This window comes from Ranitomeya variabilis, chromosome 1, assembly GCF_051348905.1.
Source record: "Ranitomeya variabilis isolate aRanVar5 chromosome 1, aRanVar5.hap1, whole genome shotgun sequence".
Lineage (NCBI taxonomy): Eukaryota > Metazoa > Chordata > Amphibia > Anura > Dendrobatidae > Ranitomeya > Ranitomeya variabilis.
The window spans coordinates 1,066,087,240-1,066,111,396 of record NC_135232.1 but is presented as its reverse complement, the minus strand read 5'-3'; the positions used below and the strand labels follow the sequence as shown (position 1 = coordinate 1,066,111,396).

The window sequence follows — 24,157 nt, the reverse complement described above, 5'->3', positions numbered from 1 at the left end:
TTCCGGCCTAACAGTTACTGTATTACATTACACACATAGATGAATCTTTAGAAAACTATTTCTAAAGTCCATTTATGATATGTAAATGAGGCCTTTGATTAGTCGATGGGGCATTAGCGTCCCCGTACTAGTCAGCCCATTTAGCATGTGAACACGCCCCTGTAGGAGTGATAACATGACTTACAAGCTTCGGCGTCATCGCCAGCACCATACATACCTCGCGCATCCGTGCAGCTTCTTTCCCTCACTACATTGAGCTGCTGTAGCCGGGTGTATGTGCCCCGGCCTCAGAGAGGCGCACTGAGCATGACCGGAAGTCTTCTGCACTAACATGCTAAGTGGACCGACTAGTCTGGGGACACTACCGCTCCCTCGACTAGTCAGAGGCCTCATTTACACATCATAAATGGACTTTAGAAACAGTTTTTCTAAAGATCTGTTTGTGTGTAATGAAATACAGAGACTGTTAGGCAGGGTGATTATATATGCGGACATAACTGCATATGGTGGTTCTGGGGGCACGGGGGACCTGACAGGTTCCCTTTAAAAAAAAAAAGAGGAGAGAGCATTAGTTATTCCTGATGCAATACACATTTAGTTTTTACATCATTGTTAATATTGCATTATAGGATTGCAGCATAATCAATTATCACATAACTACAGGCTATGGGGGCCAATATGTAAAAAATTAGATCCGCGAAGGGTCTCTGATATGGCCTCATATTCAGTTATGGGGTCAAATAAAAGCCATTATTATGAAATAAATTGCTTGGATCTTTACTGTATATGGCATTTATCAGACACTTTTATTATAGTCTAGTATGAATGTACCATAGCAGATTCACCATTCACCTCACTACTTATTCACACTACATGATAACAGCAAGCAAAGTGCCTTGTACTAATTATGGTTGAATGGCAAAAACTGTTTAACAGCAAGTAGAATAATAGTCAATTTTGTGTTCCAAGTCCGAAGTGCACAAATCAAGATGCCAAACACTTTCTGAATAGAAATAGCGCCACCTTTTTCCATGGGCTTTGTCTGGTATTGCAGTTCAAGTCCATTTAAATCAATTCAGCCACTTACGCACTTACACTTGGGATAGAAACAGAGCTTTCCTGTTCAAAATCGGACAAATTGATGCTGATAGCTGCCCTTAAGTTGGCCCAGAATAGGGCATGCTTACTTTTCTCGCGTGGCCATTCCAGATAGGTTCTTTGTTTCATGAGAGCCTTTAATTTGAAATATCGTGAAGGAATAAGGTATTGCGGGATCGGTTCCAGTAGAATAAGGATTAGGTTATCTGTGTTTTCAGAATAAAGCTTGTGTTGAGCAAAATACAGTTCGTAATGACACCATTCACTCTGAACAAAATGTGGGGACAACACAAAGACCGACTTATAGCTATTATCAATGCATGTTATGATGTTTTCCACTATGCTTTTTCCAGGAGTAAAATTTCTCTCGTGCTGACAGATACGTATATCATTCATGCTCTGAACGCTGGGCAACAAAACGTTCTTCACCCAAGATGCATCATTTTCACTATAGGAGATGAAAGCGTGGAATGAAAAATCTTTCTTCAGCTCCTGGTAGCCTTTCTTGGATTTCCTAGTCCTCTGCTTTGTTCTTAATAATTGCCAGATCATTTTGAAAAACCAAGGTACATCAAAATACTTACACAGGCCAAAAATGAGAAAAAGGCCAATGATTATTGGAACAACAATGACTGGAACCATTATGAAGACATTACAGTACATGTCAGGCAGGTAGAAATCACTCAACCTCATGCCTCTTACATCATCAGGTCTTTCACACAGGTAGGCATCTGGCCAACCAATAAACTTCCCCGGGGACTTTCTTCTCTCATTTAGGAATTTTTTTATCTCACAGAAACAATGGAATGGGTTGTTACCGATGTTAATTTGTTTCAGTCCTGAGCAGTTTTGGAGAGACTCAGGAGAAGGATATGGGAACTGGTTGTACTCAACATTTATTGTCATAAGACGGGGGAATAACGTGCAATCTGGCAGATCAGAGAGTCTATTATATCCAAGATCAAGGTGTTCTAAGTTTATCAAATCAGCGTTTTTCAATGGGACATTTGATATATCATTCTTGTACAAATTAACCATTGTGACATTTTTTGGTAAGCACCGAAATACAGAGTTGGGCAACGAACAAGACGCCATATTTAACTTTCTTATGCTTGGTGACCAGTAACAGTCTTCTTCACTGTAATCCAGAGGATTGTTCCGAACGTCTAGATATTGTAAGGATGACATCTTCTCCGTCATGAGGCTTACTTTAGACAACTTTTGCAACTTATTTCCTGCCAGTTTTAATGTTTTTAACTTTGTCAATGTCAAGCAGTTCTGAAATATATCATCTGTGACTGCGTTATTGGAAAAGTCAATGTATTGAAAGGTGCTAGGCTTCCTCGGACATGTCATGAAAAGTAAATTCGAATGTTTGATTGTAAGATTCTTAATGTTCATTTCAGAAAAAAGACCGTATAAATGGCTCTGATTGAAGAGAAAAAATTGAATTGCAACATGTTCAACTAAAAGTTCTTTCATAGAAGTGTTAAAATAGTCAAACTCAATGTAATCAATAAAACCCTGAATTGTGAGATTATGTAAGTGTAAGCTCTCCAGAGAGGAGTGCCAGATTTTCTGAAGAATTAGGACTAGCTTATTCCATGGTATGCCAAAGTTCCTCATGGTTAAATGTGAAACCCGTGAATTATTGATTATTGTTGAAATATGTTCATCTGGAAATTTTCCTTCTTCCCATTTACCAAAATTGTCTAGTTCCAAAAACTTTGATGTGCTGACTGCATCAAAAAGTACGTTGAAAAGGTCTTTTTGATCAAAAAGTGAAGCGAGATGTAAGAGGTTTGTATTCAAAACCAGGAGGCTAGAATTTTCATATTTATATAAACCATTCAAGTCAATGAATACCTGCCGAAAACGTAAGTGAGAAACTGTCTCTAAATCAGATTTAAGAATATTAGCTGCTCCAAGACCTAAATATTCCAGTTGCAGGAGATTTGTGAGGCCTCTACAAACAGACAATGTGGAAAAATTATTGGATGAAATGTCCAGATGACGAAGAAGAACTGGAAAGGTGTTAGATATGTTTTCAAGCCGGTTGTTGGATAAATCCAAGTATTCCAGACAAACGTTTGCGTCAAAAACATTGGAGTCCAACTCATTGATTTGGTTGTAAGATACAATGAGGACTCTGAGATCCGACAAGTAGCTGAAGTCTCTGGTTTCCAATTTTTGGATGTAATTGTGCGATAGATCCAGTACTGTTGTATTTGAGGGCACATTCGTTGGCACGCTGGTCAGTAACTTGTAGGAGTAGTTAGAAACCACGTCATTACTCTGAATCACTGGGTAATTATCACATAAGGCGGGCATGAAGACAACAGCCAGGGTGAGAAAGGAGGTCGTCATAGCCATAGCGCTGCAGGGTTTCTTTTCTACCTTGAGTCTGTTTTTACACTGTAAATTATATAAATATAACTAGTTAGAAGGCAGAAAGAACAAAGAAGTACAACAATCCATCTTTTAGGTTTTCTCAGAAAGTGCAATCGCACATTTGTTTTTTGTTTGCCTTTTTTACTAGGTTCACTAAATGCTAAAACTGACCTGCCATTATAATTCTCCAGGTCATTAAGAGTTCATAGAACCAAACATGTCTAGGTTCTTTTTTAGTTTCAACAAGTTTTTATTTTCAAGATAAATCCAGAATGCTTTACAACAAAATCCCACGCAGGGGAGTATACTTAAATATTATCAAAATTCAGAATAACTTTCATGGTATTTAAACAATACAAATAAACACATAGACAAAGACAGGTAAATGGAAAGAACAAGAAGGAAGGGGGGGGGGGGCATAAGAGATCCATAACTGCATCATAGTGGTACCAATTAATCAATCAATGGTCAGGTATAAGGAGCGAGTCCAATAGAAACCATCAGATATTAGATTAGCCTCATAGAGATAATGTTAAAGCCTGATCAAGATTACTGTTAGAATTCCTTTCAATCCACGGTCTCCACACTTTATAATATGACTCCCAGGAGTCCTCTCTTGTAGCTTGTATTCGTTCACATAGCATGATAGTATTCATCTTGTCAATTACTGGGGAGAGAGATAGGGTAGCTGTTTTCCATTTCGCTGCAATGTGCAGCTTAGCAGCAAGAAATAGTTGATTAACTAAATTATGGAGCTTGTTGGAGAAGCCCGGGTATCTGGCCCCCAGTAGGAACACTGTTTCTTCTAACTGGATCGCCCCACCATACAGCTCCTCTACAATAGATTTGATTTTTGACCAAAAGGCGGACACGACCGGGCAATCCCACCACGTATGCCTCAGATCTCCCAGGGCACCACACCCTCTGAAACACCGATCCGATATGTTTGAGAAAATAGCATGTAGCTTGCTCGGGACTAGATATGTTCTATGTAGAAGTTTGATAGACGTCTCAACTATAGAAGTCTGGAGACTGCCCTTAGTGAGGGAGCAACAACATTTTTGCCAATCAGATGGGGACATTATCTTATTGAAGTCATTTTCCCACTGTATCATATATTTAAGTTTTACATCTTCTGGTATTGCATTTAGGTTCGAATAAATAAAAGAGATAGCTCCCCCGCCCAGTGGGTCACTTAAGCATATTTGTTCATAACCCGATGGGCGGTGGGTGGTACCATGTCCCAGTATCTGTTCAGCGAAATGAAAAATTTGGATGATACGCAATATTTCAGAGCTTGGTGGAGAGTATTTTTGGATGAACTCATGCTTGGTAAGTAGAGTGTTAAATGGTGAGGTAAGCTGTTTAAGGGTAATTAAACCCCTAGATGTCCACCAACTGAAAGGGCGAGGATCCAACCCTGGGGAGAAAGCTGGATTGTGAAAAATATGTGTCATTAAGGAGGACCTGGATTGTAGGGAGTGTTTAAATCTCTCCTTCCTCCACAGCATCAGGGAGTGTGCTGTAAAAGGGGCTGACTTATGAATCCCTTTCGGGAGTCTCTGCAACGTCCACATGAGGCCAGGAAGGGTGAATGGGGATAGGAGGTGAGATTCGAGATTCACCCATCTGGGAGTGCTGTGTTTGTCCGCATTAGCACTTATTAGCTGGGCTAGTTGGGCCGCTCTATAATATAAGATGAAGTTGGGTAGGGACAGACCTCCCCGTCTTCTGTTAATAAACATAGTCTTAAGCCTTATTCTAGGCCTCTTCCCCTGCCATATGAATTTAGAAATCATGTTGTGAATATCTAGCAACGTTTTGGCAGGGAGAGGAATGGGCAGGGATCGAAAGACATACAGAAATCGTGGTAAGGAAACCATCTTAATGGCATGGAGTCTACCCAACCAGGATAAGGGCATGGACGACCATCTGGCAAGGTCCGATTTGAGGTTAGAAATTAAGGGAGCATAGTTCCATTTAAATAAAGCCGACCTATGGGAAGTTAAATTTATGCCGAGATAGGTTAAGTATTGCTCATTCCTGGTAAATTTGAATTGCGCTGTTATGTTGTTTTGTGTATCCCTGGGAGTGTTAATAAACAGGGCTTCGGATTTATCTACGTTAATCTTGAGGCCTGAGACCACTTCAAATTCATGGAGAGCGACAAAAAGATTTGGGAGTGTAATTATGGGATTGACTAAGGACAAAAGCAGATCATCTGCAAAAAGGCTAGCCTTGTAGTGGTCACCTCTGATTGTAGGTCCATTAATGTTAGGGTTGGTTCTGATAGCTTCCGCTAATGGTTCCATGGCTAGGGCGAATAGAGCTGGGGAGAGCGGGCATCCTTGCCTGGTGCCACGTTGGATGTTAATAGGGGTAGGCTGGTTTGAGGGTAACTTTAGATAGGCCGTGGGGTGGTCGTACAGGAGTCTAAGGCAGGAGGTGAAACCACTCGGAAAGCCAAATTTCGCAAGGACTTCGAACAAGTACGACCACGACACCGAATCAAAGGCTTTCTCTATATCGAGTGCTAACAAGAGTAAGGACTGTTTGGAGTGATTAGCTAAATGTATTAAATTAAGGTTCCTCCTAATATTGTCTGGGCCCTGTCTTCTGGGAATGAACCCCACTTGATCCCGGTGAATTAGGGTAGGCAGTAGGGTTGAGCGACCTTAGCTTTTTTAGGATCGAGGTGGGTTTTGTGAAACCTGACCTTCTCGGATGTCGGATCGTATGGAATCGGCCGATTCTACTGTAAAGTCGGGTTCCGGACCCGGAACACGAAACCCAATGTATGTCAATGAAATTATTTTTTTTATTCTCTCTCTCTCTCTCTCTCTCTCTCTCTCTCTCTCTCTCTCCTCCGTGCAAGGCATATGTTATTTTTTGACTCCGGAAATTACTACGTCCGAAAACGTAACATAGCACTATGATGCCGCAGGAGCCGGAACCTATGTCATCACGCTGCCCACAATTAATTGGCTCAAAAAAATGGCGGGGAAGGCGTCATTCGAAACGCGACTTTGGCGCCAAGTTCGCGTTCCACGTGGCCGACCCACACTGGGATTGGATCGGGTTTCATGAGACGCCGACTTTGCCAAAAGTCGGCGACTTATGAAAATGAACGACCCGTTTCGCTCAACCCTAGTAGGCAGTATTTTATTTATTCTGGCCGTGATTATAGATGTAAAAATTTTTAAGTCTATGTTTAGCAGTGAGATAGGCCTGTAGTTTTTGGGGTAAAGGTGATCTTTCTTCGGTTTTGGAATCACAGTGACGTGGGCAACGTAAAATTCGGATGGCATTTGGGCTCCGTTTAGTAAAGCATTACAAAAGCTTTGTATATAAGGTATAAGTATGCTGTCAAATTTTTTATAATACTGCGCGGTGAGCCCATCAGGCCCCGGAGCCTTATTTTTTTTTCAAATTTTTGATCGTTGCCTTTATTTCTTCAGAGTCGATTGGCGCTTGAAGATGTGCCATATCAGAATTTGGGACTTTAGGTAATGTCAGGTCTTTGAGGAAATTCTGGATGCGAGTTGGAGAAGGAGGCCGTGGGAGAGAGTAGAGATTTTGATAAAATTGCTGAAACGTTTTATATATTGCATCAGGGTGGGCAGTGATACGGCCTGAAGGATCTTTGATATGGGGGATATTATTCAGGAGCTCTCTACTCTTAAGTTTACGGGCCAACATGCTGCTTGGTTTGTTTGCATATTTGTGAAAAGTGGATTTCGTCCAAGCCAGGGCTCTTTCTGATCTGTTTGTTAAAATGGTATTGAGTTGTAATTTAGTTTCACGAATTTTCTTAATTAGATAAAGTGAGGGGAGGTTTTGGTTTGCCTGTTCTAATTTTGAGAGTTTATTTTCTAATTGTAATTGTAGCTCAGACCTTTGCTTTTTTTTGCTAGAGGCAATTTTAATTAGCGTCCCTGTTATAAATTTTTTGTGTGCCATCCACACATTTCCCGGGGACACCTCTGCAGTATTGTTGGTTTGGAAATATAGATTCAGTTCGTCCTTTATGGTAGATAAAACCGATGGGTCTACTAGTAGGGATTCATTTAGTCTCCACCTGAAGAGTCTAGAAGAGGTAATGGCAAAGTTAAATGCAGATAGGACCGCATCGTGGTCTGACCAAGACGATACGATATGCCGGGAGAATAAAACCGAGGGAAGGGTTCTGGAGGATGTGAGATGTAGGTCAATTCTGGAATAGGACTTTTGTGCAGGTGAAAAGTAAGTATATCCCCTCTGAGGGCCATTTTGCTCTCGCCAGATATCGGCCAGACAATTTACTTTCAGCATTTGTAGAATCTTTTTCCTGTCTATTTTTGATATGTCAACTCGATTTAGTGAGCTGCTGTCAAGCGACGGGCTGAGAGTGAGATTAAAGTCGCCACACCAGATAAGGTGATGGTATGAGAATGAGGCCAATTTTGATAAGATTAAACGCATGACCCGAGTCTGAGTGGCCGTTGGCAGGTAACTATTAACAATGCATATATTTAGACCCTGTAGGGTTCCCATCAAGATAATGAATCTGCCCTCAGAGTCGGAATACGTGTTGGTGGGTTGGAATGGAAAGCTGTTTTTAATTAGAATAGCCACACCCCTTGTTTTGCGGTCCCAGGTTGAAAGGAAAAATTTTGAATAATGTGCGTCCAGGAATTTGGGTTGGGATGAGTTGGAAAAATGGGTTTCCTGAATGCAGATTACATCCGGATTGTGCTTCTGATAATCGAGGAAGGCCTTTTTACGTTTTACAGGTGAGTTAAAGCCCCTAACATTATGGGAGAGCACTCTACACATGTTTGGTTAAATGAGTACTGCTAGAAGAATGCAAACCATCACCTCCCACCTGACCTCGGCCTACAAATTCACCATCACAGCCATAATCTCTATGTGGGAACAGAGGGAAAGAGACAAACAAGGGGAGGACGTCGACACAGAACAGAACAAAAGTTTTCCAAAGGGCATTGAGCCCACAAAGTATGGCGATCTGGGGTCCCATATTAAAAAGGACGCCAAAAATCGCCAGGGTTGGGCAGCATGGTACAACCCTTAGGACCCCAACCCTTGAATCATATAAAGTTGACTGTATAATAAGGGGAGAGAGGAGGAGAGAAGGGGCGGGGGAAAGGGATGGGAGAGAAGAGAAAGAAAAAAAAAAAAAAAAAAAAGGGGGGGAGAGGGGAGGAGGGAGAAGGAAGGGGGGGAGAGGGGGGAGGAGCGGGAGGGGGGAGGAGGGAGAAGGAGGGGGGAGAGGGGAGGAGGGAGAAGGAGGGGGGAGGAGCGGGAGGGGGGAGAGGGGAGAAGGGAGGGGGGAAGAAGGGAGGTGGGAGAAGGGAGGGGGGAGAAGGGAGGGGAAAGAAGGGAGAGGGAGAAGGGGGGAGGAGAGGGGGGAGGGGAAGGGGGGAGGGGAAGGGGGGAAGGGAAGGGGGGAAGGGGAAGGAAAAAAAAAAAAAAAAAAGGGGGGGGGAGGAGAAGAACTAGATAATGCATTAGCAGGTAATACAACAACTGTAGATAGACCGAACATTAACTGCTAGGTAGTTAACCTAAATCCAGAGCAGGGCAAAGATAACAACTGGCCCCATAAATATAGCCTAGAGAAACATGAATTATTTTGGGGATGTCAAATCTTGAGGTATGCAAATCAGATAATCTGAGTGTCTTGACTTCTTATTCTGGGATGGTTTGTCCACTCCCTTGTTGGCCTGGGTTTTCTTTGTGGAAGCGAGGGAGTCTCTGAAGATAGTGGAATGCTAGCCTTTATCAAGGCCTGGGTTCCTTCCTCTAGTGACCGGCAGGTATAGAGCTGAGACTTGAAAGTGAAGATAAGAGCGAATGGAAAACCCCACTTGTATTTAACCTGAGCCTCTTGTAGGGAGGTAGTAATTGGCCTGAGGGCCCTTCTTCTGGCCAATGTAGTGGGCGCAATGTCTGCATAAATGTGCACTGAGTCTGGTAGGCCAGGTAAGATAGGTTGGTTTCTAGCCGCCAGCAAGATCTGATCACGGGTCTCCTCATAGTGCATCTTTAGTATTACATCTCTGGGCATAGCATTAGATCTTGGCTTACCCAGTGCCCTGTGTATTCTTGTAATATGGAGAAGGGCCAGGTCTAGGTCAGGTAGAAGGGCTGCAAAAAGGGCTGCTGCTGTATCTTTAAGGGCAACCACATGTTCAGGAAGTCCTCTAATTCAAATGTTGCTTCTTCTGGACCTGTTCTCATAATCCTCACATCTCAATTCCAACTCAGTAATACGGTCAGTATGCCGCTTGAGTCTCCTGATCTTCCTCCAGCGCGTCAGAGACAACATCCATTTTTTCCTCCAAGTTATTTGTGCGCTGTGCTAGGTCTTGCAACTGGGATGAGATACTCTGCATGGCGGTGGTAAGCTCCTCTCTAAAGGTTTCTTGCAAGGACCTCGTGAGGGCAGCCGTTGAAATCATTGCTTCAGAGTTTGGGGAAGCATCATCCCGCTCTGCGCCCCCACTACCCCGAGTTGCCGAAGCAGACAGAGGGTTAGTTGCTGCAGCCATTTTGGAGGGGGTGCCGTTCATAAGGAGGTCTGAAATGGTGCGGCCCGTCGGCTGTGCTGCGCCCCCCTTTTTTGGCATTACTGATTGCCCTGCTCTTAGAGTCAGACTGTCCCCGGGAGGGGAATATTTACAATGTTTCGGTCGCTGGAAAGGGTTGAATGGGGTCCGTCGGGTAGCAGAGCTCAGCACAACATGACTGTCATTGCCGCACTCTGCACATGCGCCCGTCAATAAAGTTTTATCTACTTGCTGATTTCACTTAGTTGCAAGATGAGCCGCATGTGGAGGGAGGCCACATGGGCTGGAAGCTAATGGTACTGCTTTTAGTGTGCTCAGTCCCGGCCACAACGTCTGCTACCTTCTGCTGAATTGAAGTGCCTCGTACTCAGGGCGGCAGTAGGCAATGGGGCAGCAAGAGATAAGGCACAAGTGTAGGCTGCAGGTGGGGGGGTGATCTCAGCACAAGGTGTCGCTTTCTGCTGAAGTGTGCTTCTGTGTAACAGTGCATAAACATCTACAACTATCTCTCCAGCCCAGTAAGTGTTAAACAGATGGTTATGGGGCAGCAGGAGATAAGGCACAAGTACAGGCTGCAGGCAGGGAGAGATCCCAGCATGGGGAGACGCTTTCTGCTGAAGTGTGCTTCAGTGTAACAGTGCACAGATATCCACAGCTATCTCCAGCCCAGTAAGTGTTAAACAGATGGGTGTGGGGCAGCAGGAGACAAGGCACAAAAGTACAGGCTGCAGGCGGGGAGCGATCCCAGCACGGGAGACGGTCTCTGCTGGAGTGTGCCTCAGTGTAACAGTGCACAAACATCCACAGCTATCTTTCTAGGCCAGTAGGTGTTAAGTAAGCGTGATTTTATCTTAACCATCGACCTTTTGGTCTCACAAGCTGAAGTCGCGGCTCTCCTGTAGGGTAGGGGTGCGAGGGTGGAAGACGTCTACAGCAGCTTTGTAGTCTACTAGCCCGTTTCTTAACCTTGGATGTGGCTCTCCTTTAATATATTAAGAGAAGTGGGTATGGGGCAGCAGAATAGCAGGCACAGCAGTGTGCTATGGAAGAGAGACTCTCTGAACAATAGAGTTTTATATGTTAATGGATGGCCGTGGGGGGTGAATAGGAGGTCCGAGAGGCTACACAGCGTGTCCTGCTCCTCACTCAGCAAAATCCCCTCCCCAGAAAAACTTCCCCTTTATTCCAGGTTTCAGGGGGTTAAACCGGAGCTCTGACGGAGCCGTACAGTCTCTCCCAACCGATGCTAATCCCAGGGCAGTGTGACGTCGCCGTGAAGGAGCTGTTCCTGCTCCTGCTTATAATGGCGGCGATTGGCGCCAAAATACAGTCCCAGAGGTGGGGGAGGGAGGACAAGAACTGCCGCTGCTTCAATCTCCCGCAGGCCTCCGCACTTCACCCACGTCTGGCAGGGCTGGGACGGAGGAGGTGAGAGTGAGGGGACGATAGGGATGGGCGGTGTGGTAGTCTCCCCTAGGTGAGTGGACCGGACCGCCGCAGCCTCTGTGTGACGCTGGCTGCTGGAGAGCGGGCGGTCTCCTCCTGCGCTACCAACGATCCCCGACTCACCGGACCTGCCGCCAAGAGCCGCTATCCCCCTCCTTGCCTCACAGCTGTGATCACCTCGGGGCTCTGCAGCGTGATGCTCCTCTGCTGTAGGAGCTCCTTCACTGTCTAGGTTCTTTTTTATCTAAGTTGTAAAAAAAATTCCAAAATTTGTAAAAAAAAAAAAAAAGTTGCCATTTTACGAGACCCGTAGTGTCTCCATTTTCCATGGTCTCAGCTTGGGTGAGGGCTTATTTTGTGTGCAACGATCTGTCGTTTTTATTCATACCATTTTGGTGTAGATATGATCTTTTGATCGCCCATTATTGCATTTTGTTGCAATGTTGCAGCGACAAAAAAAACATAATTCTGGCGTTTCGATTTTATTTCTCGCTACGCCGTTTACTGATTGGATTAATTCTTTTTATATATTGATAGATCGGGAATTCTGAACGCTGATATCAAATATGTGTATATTTGATCTTTTTTATTGTTTTATTTTGAATGGGGCGAAAGGGGGGTGATTTGAACTTTTATTTTTTTTATATTTTTAAAAACATTTTTTTTGCTTTTTACATGCTTCAATAATCTCCATGGGAGACTAGAAGCTGCAGTTGTCCGATTGCCTCTGCTACATAAAGCAGATCATATCAGCTGTCATGTGCTGGAAAAGGTGCGGGCTGCATCAAACGGGGGGAGGCATCCAATGTTGGCTATGTCCGTCATTGGATATTAAGGTGTTAAAGCACCACTCCAGTGTTTGTTTCTTTTCAGCACTGAAGTGGTTCTACTAATCTAAGGTCCCTGACAGTAGTCTTCTACTTAACTGCCGCCGTCTTCACCTTGTATCTCCGAGCCCCGATCCACCATCTTGTGACCGCAATTTCTCACTGATCGGAAGTCAGAGGTAATGGTCACAAGTAGTGTTGAGCGATACCTTCCGATATGCAAAGGTATCGGTATCGGATTGGATCGGCCGATATCCAAAAAATATCGGATATCGCCGATACCGATACCCGATACCAATGCATATCAATGGGACACAAAATATCGGAATGGTTCCCAGGGTCTGAAGGAGAGGAAACTCTCCTTCAGGCCCTGGGATCCATACTCATGTATAAAATAAAGAATAAAAATAAAAAATATTGATATACTCACCCCTCCGACGGCCCCGGCTCTCACCGGTCCAAGCGTCTGCCTCCGTTCCTAAGAATGCAGGGAGTGAAGGACCTGCGATGACGTCGCGGCTTGTGATTGGTCGCGTGACCGCTCATGTGACCGCTCACGTGACCGCGACGTCATCGAAGGTCCTTCACTCCCTGCATTCTTAGGAACGGAGGCACCGCTAAGAGCCAGGGTCCGCCGGAGGGGTGAGTATATCAATATTTTTTATTTTTATTATTTATTTTTTACATGAATATGGATCCCAGGGCCTGAAGGAAGATGAGTCTCCTCTCCTCCAGACCCTGGGAACCATACGCACCGCACACTTCCGATTTCCGATATCACAAAAATATCGGAACTCGGTATCGGAATTCCGATACAGCAAATATCGGCCGATACCCGATATTTGCAGTATCGGAATGCTCAACCCTAGTCACAAGCTCTCAGTGTGAGTATACGAAAGCCAAAGCATAGACTTACATTGGAAAGTGACCTTTGGCTCACCCAGCAAACACTGGAGAGATCCAGCAGGTCACATCCTGCTGAAGACCGATCGAAGCGGCGCTGATAGAAGGTGAAGACAGCGGTATAAGACTAGGGTAAGGGATATTAGATTAGAAGCATCACAGCAACGCTGCAATAAAAAAGAAAAGCTGTAGTGGTGCTTTAAGAAAATTGCATGTTAGTGGTTTTCAAACCTCTATTTGGCCGCCTACAACTTCACGGATATCAGAATGTACTAATTTGGAGTACAGATGATGGAAAGTAAAAGGGTCAGTACCTGTGTCCTCCTCTGAGTGTTATGCATATTAGAACTATCCCCTGCAGAGTTAGGTATCCCCAGAGTTAGTGAGACACAGGTGTTAAGCATTTCACTGCCATCATCTGTACTCCAATTGAGTATGTTCCTTGATCAATGCAGCCTAAAGGTACCTTCACACTAAACGACTTTGCAACGAGAACGACAACGATCCGTGACGTTGCAGCGTCCTGGATAGCGATATCGTTGTGTTTGACACGCAGCAGCGATCTGGATCCTGCTGTGATATCGCTGGTCGTTGCTGAAAGTCCAGAACTTTATTTGGTCGTCAGATCGGCGTGTATCGTCGTGTTTGACAGCAAAAGCAACGATGCCAGCAATGTTTTACAATGGTAACCAGGGTAAATATCGGGTTACTAAGCGCAGGGCCGCGCTTAGTAACCCGATATTTACCCTGGTTACCATTGTAAAAGTAAAAAAAAACCACTACATACTCACCCTCTGATGTCTGTCACGTCCTCCGGCGTCCGCGCTGCTGCTCAGAGCTTCCTGCACTGAATGTGTCAGTGCCGGCCGTAAAGCAAAGCACAGCGGTGACGTCACCGCTGTGCTTAGGGCCGGCGCTTACACAGTGCAGGGAAGCGGACGCCGGGGGACGCGGCAGACACCGGAATGTAATTATGTAGTGTTTTGGGTTTTTTTACATTTACACTGGTAACCAGGGTAAACATCGGGTTACTAAGCGCGGCCCTGCACTTAGTAACCCGATGTTTACCCTGGTTACCCGGGGACTTCGGCATCGTTGGTCGCTGGAGAGCTGTCTGTGTGACAGCTCTCCAGCGACCACACAACGACGAAACAGCGACGCTGCAGCGATCGGCATCGTTGTCGATATCGCTGCAGCGTCGCTTAATGTGACGGTACCTTTAGGCAGGCAAATAGACTGGGGAAAAGCAGCTGTTTGAAAGACATTTACTTGCATTTTTTTCACAGGAATAAAGACAATTAAAAGTGATTTGCAAAAGTTTTATAAGTTTCCATGGGGGAAAAAAATATTAAAAAATATAAAGTTTGTAAATATCTTGGTTCTCTGGAATCTGGCATTATTTTTATTACACTTCTCTGTTCCTGAGATATGGGCCCTTCTTGCCTGTATGAAAATCTAGTCTTCTTAGCCAAGTGGGCGTAGTTCTCAGCTCTTTTCTATGAGAGACATCTTGAGGAACATACCCAGTTGTCTAAAAATAATAGATTTATATACAAAGAAGAGAGGGACATTTCTCAGGTTAGAGAGGTTAAAAAACTATAACATTCGGAAGAAGAGCAACATTTACACCAGGAAAAAAACATATATATGGCACTTGACAGGTCCTCTATAAATAACTGGACTAGGTTTGCAATGTGCAGCTTTTATACCAGTACTGACCATTCTACCTGCCCCTTTCCTACTTACTGCAGGTCAGCGAGCAGTGGGTGTATATGAGAATGAAATAATAGTAAACCATTTATTCATTTCTTCAATTGATAGTGATTTGTTTGCATGAATTTAATCAATAGATAAGATTACAAAGGCTTGCCTAATTACAAACACTAGGACGTCAGTAAAACTCAAAGTGGTATCTTGACATGTGTATTGCTATCCTGCAGAGATTCACTCAGTATATTAAATTATAGTAATTGTAAAGCCAGACATGTGGTTTTTCTCACTTCTGCTTGCTCACTAAGTATGTGAACCTCCTGAAACTACAACTTTCAGCATGATCGGACAGCTGCAGTGGCATACCTCCCAACCGTCCCGGATCCCGCGGGACTGTCCTGATTTTGACAGCCAGCCCCGGGATCCCGGGCGGGACACTAATGTCCCGTGCCTAGGGCAGGGACAATGCAGGGGGCGGCACCTGAGTAGCTTAGGTTTGTGGCTGTTTTTTTTTTCTTATACATGCTGGGTCTCCTCCCGACCGATCCCGCCCCCCCCCCGCCCCCGCCCCCTGTGTGTGCGGCGCTGCCACGCTGAGGAAGAGAGCCAGCAGCGATCAAGATGAGAGGTCAGCGACTCACTTCCTCCTGTGTGTGCACGGAGCTCCGGCGTCTCCTGCTCTTAGCTGCTATCCCGGCAGAGAAGGAGAGACGGGGGAGGTGCCGGGACAGTGCAGAGCTGTGAGCAGCCGGAGAAACTGAAGAGCTGCAGTGCACATGGACAGATCAGCCGCCCCTGCACCACAGAGGAGATTGTGTGTGTGTGATGTGTGTGTGATGTGTGTGTGTGTGTGTGAGATGTGTGATGCTGCATTTGTGTGTGTGTCATGTGTGTATGAGGTATCTGGTGTGTGTGATGGCTGTGTGTGTGTGTGATGGCTGGGTGTGTGTGTGTGATGGCTGGGTGTGTGTGTGTGATGGCTGGGTGTGTGTGTGATGGCTGGGTGTGTGTGTGATGGCTGGGTGTGTGTGATGGCTGGGTGTGTGTGTGTGATGGCTGGGTGTGTGTGTGTGATGACTGGGTGTGTGTGTGATGGCTGGGTGTGTGTGATGGCTGGGTGTGTGTGTGTGATGGCTGAGTGTGTGTGTGTGATGGCTGTGTGTGTGTGATGGCTGGGTGTGTGTGATGGCTGGGTGTGTGTGTGTGTGTGTGTGATGGCTGCATGTGTGTGATGGCTGCGTGTGTGTGTGTGTGTGTGATGGCTGCATGTGTGTGTGATGGCTGCATGTGTGTGATGGCTGCGTGTGTGTGTGATGGCTGCGTGTGTGTGTGATGGCTGCGTGTGTGTGTGTGATGGCTGCATGTGTGTGTGATGGCTGCATGTGTGTGTGTGATGGCTGCGTGTGTGTGTGCGATGGCTGCGTGTGTGTGTGATGGCTGCGTGTGTGTGATGACTGCGTGTGTGTGATGACTGCGTGTGTGTGTGATGACTGCGTGTGTGTGTGATGGCTGTGTGTGTGTGTGTGATGGCTGCGTGTGTGTGTGTGATGACTGCGTGTGTGTGTGATGGCTGTGTGTGTGTGTGATGGCTGCATGTGTGATGCATTTGTGTCAAAGCTGCATGTGTTTGTGAGCTGCATTTGTGATGCTGCGTGTGTATGTGTGATACTGTGTGTGTGATGCTGCATGTGTGTGAGCTGCGTGCCTGTATGTCATTATACAGTATGGAGAACTGTGGCCATAATACAGTATGGAGCATCATGTGGGGTCATTATACAGTATGAAGCATCATGTGCAGTCATTATACAGTATGGAGCATCATGTGCGGTCATTATACAATATGGAGCATCATGTGCAGCCAGTATACAGTATGGAGCATCATGTGTGGTCATTATACAATATGGAGCATCATGTGCAGTCATTATACAGTATGGAGCATCATGTGCAGCCAGTATACAGTATGGAGCATCATGTGCGGTCATTATACAATATGGAGCATCATGTGCGGTCATTATACAGTATGGAGCATCATGTGCGGTCATTATACAGTATGGAGCATCATGTGCGGCCATTATACAGTATGGAGCATCATGTGCAGTCATTATACAGTATGGAGCATCATGTGCGGTCATTATACAGTATAGAGCATCATGTGCGGCCAGTATACAGTATGGAGCATCATGTGCGGTCATTATACAGTATGGAGCATCATGTGCGGTCATTATACAATATGGAGCATCATGTGTGGCCATTATACAGTATGGAGCATCATGTGTGTTCATTATACAGTATGGAGCATCATGTGCAGCCAGTATACAGTATGGAGCATCATGTGCGGTCATTATACAATATGGAGCATCATGTGCAGTCATTATACAGTATGGAGCATCATGTGCAGCCAGTATACAGTATGGAGCATCATGTGCGGTCATTATACAATATGGAGCATCATGTGCGGTCATTATACAGTATGGAGCATCATGTGCGTTCATTATACAGTATGGAGCATCATGTGCGGCCATTATACAGTATGCATGCGGTCATACAGTATGGAGCATCATGTGCGGTCATTATACAGTATGGAGCATCATGTGCGGCCATTATACAGTATGGAGCATCATGTGCGGTCATTATACAGTATGGAGCATCATGTGCGGTCATTATACAGTATGGAGCATCATGTGCGGCCATTATACAGTATGCATGCGGTCATTATACAGTATGGAGCGTCATGTGTGTTCAGTATGGAGCGTCATGTGTGGCCATTATACAGTATGGGGCATCATGTGTGGTCATTATACAGTATGGAGCACTGTGTGGCCATATTTTTTTGTTTATAACTATTGTATATGAAACAGTGTGATCAGCAGTGCTAAATGGGTGTGCTTGGGACGTGGATATGGGTGTGACTAATTATGAATGGGTGTGGTCAGAGGCGTGGCCTAAAATGTGCCCCTCTTTCCCATCTTCAAAAGTTGGGAGGTATGCAGTGGGCTTGTACAGTGGGATTTCCGGAGTTTCCTTTAATGACCTGCTCACTGGTACAGCCAAACCGCTTTGGTTCATGAATGCATCTCGATGTACTAGGCGCCTGACATGCCAAACAATCTGCAGCCTCACATCATGTCTCCCATCCTCCAGCCCACCACTGCTCTACACCTATACTGGCTCACCTTCCCTCAGGTAGAGTGCACCTCGACGACCTGTTACACCACATCACAACAGCTAGTCATGGTGTAAGAGGAAGAACAAGATAGGGTATACCTTTCTCACGTCGGTTCCGGAACTACCGGGACTGTCACCAATGTTGCAGGGGGGAAGATTTTCAGATAAAGGACAGACCCTTGCAAGTGACTGTGGTAGGTGGGGCCGGGTTAAAAAGCACTGCACGCGGGAAAAGAGACAGAGCCGAGGCGGGAAAGCTAAGTGGACAGTCAGGTGCAATACTAGTGATGACTGCAGAGCACCCCTTGAGCGCAGGCCGACTTGACAGATCCCCTCCATACAGGGCTACTGTAAGTGGAAGACAGGCTGCCAGTTTCCCGCTAACCTCCACGCCAGGAGGCGACTCTGAGTCGAGATCAGTGACTATGACGTGCGTGCAGAGCAGTGAGAAGCAGGTGACTAAGCCAGAGCCCCTAAGTCAGGTGCCTGTGTACACCGCGGAGCAAAGTTTCGTTCCGGCAGCATTTCGTACTAAACTGAGCACAGCGTTTGGCGTTGGGGAGTGCAGGAGCACTCCGCATTCTTCAAAGTCCCGTCATCCACTCCGTGGATTGGAACCCCATCCTCTACAGACATCTCTGCAACTTCACGTGCCGCTGTTGTCGGTGCCACCGTTGGGGAACCGAGACGCTGCAATCAAGAAAACTACAGACTAATAAGTTTATTTGCCTTTGTTTCTTCCTATTGAGCTACCGTTCGTCCCTGCCGTCACTTCCTAGCTCCCAGTTCTGCCCTTCTCCCTTACATGCCTCCCAAGTCCCTACACTCCCTGTGAGGAGAATATGTGTTAATAAACCTGTTAACTCTTGATCTGCCTCCTCTCCGTGATGACATCTCATGTCCCTGCAATCTCTACAATGGCATCGCTGCAAGGGCATTGCAACCTGGTAGTTGGACAGCGTGCCAAGAGATGAGAACAAATAGTCACACAAATATATGAAATTTTAATTGTTCCAGAAAATGAAAATTGTTGGCACCCTCAACTTAATATTTGGTTGCACACCCTTTGGAATAAATAACTGCAATCAATCACTTCCTATAACCATCAACAGGCTTTTTACACCTCTCAACTGGAATTTTAGACCACTTTCCTTTTGCAAACTGCTTTAGGTCTCTCATATGTGAAGTCGCCTTCTTAAGGAGGAGATATGGTGAGTAGGAATCCCATCTATTTCTTACACCTACGCACAACAAAACCCAGACCCTGGGTTTACTCTTAGCACATATCATGCTAGAGGGAAACTTATGGGTTTCACATCATGAAGGATAACATCCTTTGCAACATATACAATGCCTACAAGTAGTATTCAACCCCCTGCAGATTTAGCAGGTTTAATAAGATGCAAATAAGTTAGAGCCTTCAAACTTCACACAAGAGCAGGATTTATTAACAGATGCATAAATCTTACAAACCAAAAAGTTTTGTTGCTCAGTTACATTTTTATAAATTTTAAACATAAAAGTGTGGGTCAATTATTATTCAACCCCTAGGTTTAATATTTTGTGGAATAACCTTTGTTTGCAATTACAGCTAATAATCGTCTTTTATAAGACCTGATCAGGCCGGCACAGGTCTCTGGAGTTATCTTGGCCCACTCCTCCATGCAGATCTTCTCCAAGTTATCTAGGTTCTTTGGGTGTCTCATGTGGACTTTAATCTTGAGCTCCTTCCACAAGTTTTCAATTGGGTTAAGGTCAGGAGACTGACTAGGCCACTGCAACACCTTGATTTTTTGCCTCTTGAACCAGGCCTTGGTTTTCTTGGCTGTGTGCTTTGGGTCGTTGTCTTGTTGGAAGATGAAATGACGACCCATCTTAAGATCCTTGATGGAGGAGCGAAGGTTCTTGGCCAAAATCTCCAGGTAGGCCGTGCTATCCATCTTCCCATGGATGCGGACCAGATGGCCAGGCCCCTTGGCTGAGAAACAGCCCCACAGCATGATGCTGCCACCACCATGCTTGACTGTAAGGATGGTATTCTTGGGGTCGTATGCAGTGCCATCCAGTCTCCAAACGTCACGTGTGTGGTTGGCACCAAAGATCTCGATCTTGGTCTCATCAGACCAGAGAACCTTGAACCAGTCAGTCTCAGAGTCCTCCAAGTGATCATGAGCAAACTGTAGACGAGCCTTGACATGACATGACGCTTTGAAAGTAAAGGTACCTTACGGGCTCGTCTGGAACGGAGACCATTGCGGTGGAGTACGTTACTTATGGTATTGACTGAAACCAATGTCCCCACTGCCATGAGATCTTCCCGGAGCTCCTTCCTTGTTGTCCTTGGGTTAGCCTTGACTCTTCGGACAAGCCTGGCCTCGGCACGGGAGGAAACTTTCAAAGGCTGTCCAGGCCATGGAAGGCTAACAGTAGTTCCATAAGCCTTCCACTTCCGGATGATGCTCCCAACAGTGGAGACAGGTAGGCCCAACTCCTTGGAAAGGGTTTTGTACTCCTTGCCAGCCTTGTGACCCTCCATGATCTTGTCTCTGATGGCCTTGGAATGCTCCTTTGTCTTTCCCATGTTGACCATGTATGAGTGCTGTTCACAAGTTTGGGGAGGGTCTTAAATAGTCAGAAAAAGCTGGAAAAAGAGATAATTAATCCAAACATGTGAAGCTCATTGTTCTTTGTGCCTGAACTACTTCTTAATACTTTAGGGGAACCAAACAGAATTCTGGTGGGTTGAGGGGTTGAATAATAAATGACCCTCTGAAAAGACTTTTCACAATTTAAAAAAAAAAGAAACAAAGAAATAACATTCTTTTTTGCTGCAGTGCATTTCACACTTCCAGGCTGATCTACAGTCCAAATGTCACAATGCCAAGTTAATTCCAAATGTGTAAACCTGCTAAATCTGCAGGGGGTTGAATACTACTTGTAGGCACTGTATCTCCCCTCACATACGGCGCCAGTGACCCTGTCACACCTTAAACAGAGAGATGGTGAGGGAACACTTAGCTAATTTAAATTAATTTCAATATTCTGGTCCAGAGGAAACAGCAGAACCACTAACCAGAATCTTTGAAAAATCCTGGAATACAGAAGTCCCAGAGTATTGGAGAAGGGCAAATGTCGTCCCTATCTTCAAAAATGGAAAAAAGATGGAGCCAGGAAATTACAGGTCAAGTTATTAAACAGTATGTATGTAAGTACTTGGATAAGAATACCGTAATTAATCAGAGCCAGCATTGTAGCAAACAAGTCATGCCAGACTAAACTAGTTTACTTCTATGTCATGATTCTCAATGGCGAGAGAACATAGCCCAGCATATATGAGAACTAGCTCTTGGAAGATGGAAACTATACTGACCATGAACTAAACCTGCCGCACAACTAGAAGTGGCCGGGTAGCATGCCTACGTTTTTTTATCCCTAGATGCCCAGCGCCAGCCGGAGAACTACCTAATCCTAGCAGAGGAAAAGACAGTCCTGGCTCACCTCTAGAGAAATTTTCCCAAAAGGCAGACAGAGGCCCCCACATATATTGGCGGTGATTTGAGATGAAATGACAAACGTAGTATGAAAATAGGTTTAGCAAAATCGAGGTCCGCTTACTAGATAGCAGGAAGACAGAAAGGGCACTTTCATGGTCAGCAGAAAACCCTATCAAAACACCATCCAGAAATTACTTTAAGACTCTAGCATTAACTCATAACACCAGAGTGGCAATTTCCGATCACTAGAGCTTTCCAGACACAGTAACGAAACAGCAGCTGTGAACAGGAACAAAATGCAAAAACACACAAGGACAAAAGTCCAACTTAGCTGGGAGTTGTCTAGTAGCAGGAACATGCACAGAAAGGCTTCTGATTACATTGTTGACCGGCAAGAAACTGACAGAGGAGCAAGGTTATATAGCGACTCCCACATCCTGATAGGAGCAGGTGAACAGAGGGGATGATGCACACAAGTTCAATTCCACAAGTGGCCACCGGGGGAGCCCAGAATCCAATTTCACAACACTTCTATGATGGAATTACTGACTGGGTGAATCAGGGAAATGCAGTAGATATAGTATATGTCGACTTCAGCAAAGCATTTGATAAAATATATTATCCTTATTGAAAAAATTATCAAGTATGGGATTGACAAGGCTACAGTTAGGTGGATTCATAACTGACTCAGTGATCATACTCAAAGAGTGGTAATAAATGGTTGCACATCCAATTGGAAAAGTTTTTCAAGTGGGGTACTGTAAGAGGGTGGTGCTGTTATGGACAGTAAGGAACACACTGTCACTTTAAGAGACTGCACCCCCTTGTCTGGTGTGATGGAATGTTCTGCTTCTCCCTTGCAATAGATTGTGTGAATGAGCTGGACTGTGCAGATGGCAGGGGTGGAGCCTGAACAGCCTGTGTGAGCTGAAGCTGCTGCAGAGAGAACTTTGTGCTGTTTCTGCAAGAGAGGACCCACAGCCTGTAACGGAGTGGACTTGTGAAATTTGACAGACTTTTCCGGGTGCAGCGAGAGTGGCTGTCCTGTGTGAGTTTGAGAAGCCACGAAGATACCGAGAAAGGGATTTACAGTTTCCAGGAGCACCTCTAGGACCCAGAAGCAAGGAGAAGACCACGTTTCACGGAGCTGGCAGAAAGCCATGCGCACCACCGCACTAGACTGTTGGGGGCCCCTGGGACTGGATCTGAGTCCCCAACATCACCGTCAGTACACGGGAGCCGTGTGGCCTGCTTAGTAAAGGCCAGGGAGGTTATACCTAGAGTAGCATCATTATTTGCTTATTGTTTGCATTTACTTGTGTGACGTATGTTGATTCTGTAATAGTTGGAGCACCGTGCTAAAGAGTATAACTCTTGTAAATTATCTTTTGCAATTGCATACCCCTGTTTGCATCTTCCTCATCCACTTCATTCCTTGCCTTCCAATAAATCTACCCTTTGTTGTTTGCACCTCATCTTGTGTACGGTAGTCTTCCTGCACCGTGGTGGTCCCCCGGCCATCGCTTCAGTACTACAAGGCTCTGTCCTGGCCCCAGTTTTATTCAACATCACTGTCTGAGATGGTTTAGTGAATCCTGCGCTGTATTGAGCAGGGAGTTAGACAGGATGACCTTTGAGGTTCCTTCCAACTCTAATATTCCATGATGCCTTGAACATAGTAAAGGCACCAAGTGCCAGAGGCTGCAAAACAACCTCAAAACATGTTTGAACCACCACATTTGACTGTAGGGACTGTGTTCTTTTCTTTGTAGGCCTCATTCCATTTTCAGTAAACAGTAGAAAAAGCTCTATCTTTGTCATCTGTCCACAAGACAGTTTCCCTGAAGGATTTTGGCTTACTCACATACATTTTGGCAAACTGCAGCATATCTTTTTTATGTCTCTGTGTCAGCAGTGGGGTCCTCCTGGGTCTGCTACCATAGCGTTTCATTTAGTTCAAATGTTGAGGGATAGTTCAGGCTGACACTGATGCATCCTTAGCCTGCAGGACAGCTTGAATTTCTTTGGAACTTGATTGAGGCTGCTTATCCACCATCTGGACTATGCTAGTTGCAACCTTTCATCAATTTTTCTCTGCCGTCCAGGTCCAGGGAAATTAACTACAGTGCCATGGGCACTGTGGGCATTATGCTGCGCACTGTGGACAAAGTAACATCAAGATCTCTGGAGATGGACTTGTAACCTTGTGATTGTTGACATTGTTCAACAATTTTGGTTCTTAAGTCCTCAGTTCTCTTCTCCTCTTTCTGTTCACTATGTTTAGTGTTGCACACACAGACACAGACAGATTGAGTCAACTTCTCCCCTTTTTATCTGGTTTCAGGTGTGATTTTCATATTGTCTACACCGGTTACTTGCCACAGGGAAGTTTGAACCAGCTTCACATGCTTGGAATAAAGTAGTTTACCCAGGGCCATATTTGCCACTAGGCACTTGAGGGCACGTGCCTAGGGCGGGACGATACGGGGGGGCAGCACCTGAGCAATTTATTTATTTTTTTAATTAAAGTCCGGGGTCACCTCCTGACCGACCG

The 24,157-nt window shown here is 45.2% G+C and overlaps 1 protein-coding gene across 2 annotated transcripts in view; it reads right to left on the bottom strand.

Annotated features, from left to right (window-relative positions):
* Positions 1-419: 419 nt before the first annotated feature.
* Positions 420-24,157, bottom strand: part of LOC143793179 (toll-like receptor 1) — a 29,197-nt gene continuing 5,459 nt past the window's right edge. For both annotated transcript variants that reach the window (XM_077279909.1, XM_077279910.1), the window contains exon 2: positions 420-3,513. In XM_077279909.1, the coding sequence (XP_077136024.1) occupies positions 1,084-3,471 (2,388 nt within the window). In that variant the 5' untranslated portion in view covers positions 3,472-3,513 and the 3' untranslated portion in view covers positions 420-1,083. The remainder of the gene's footprint in view (positions 3,514-24,157) is intronic.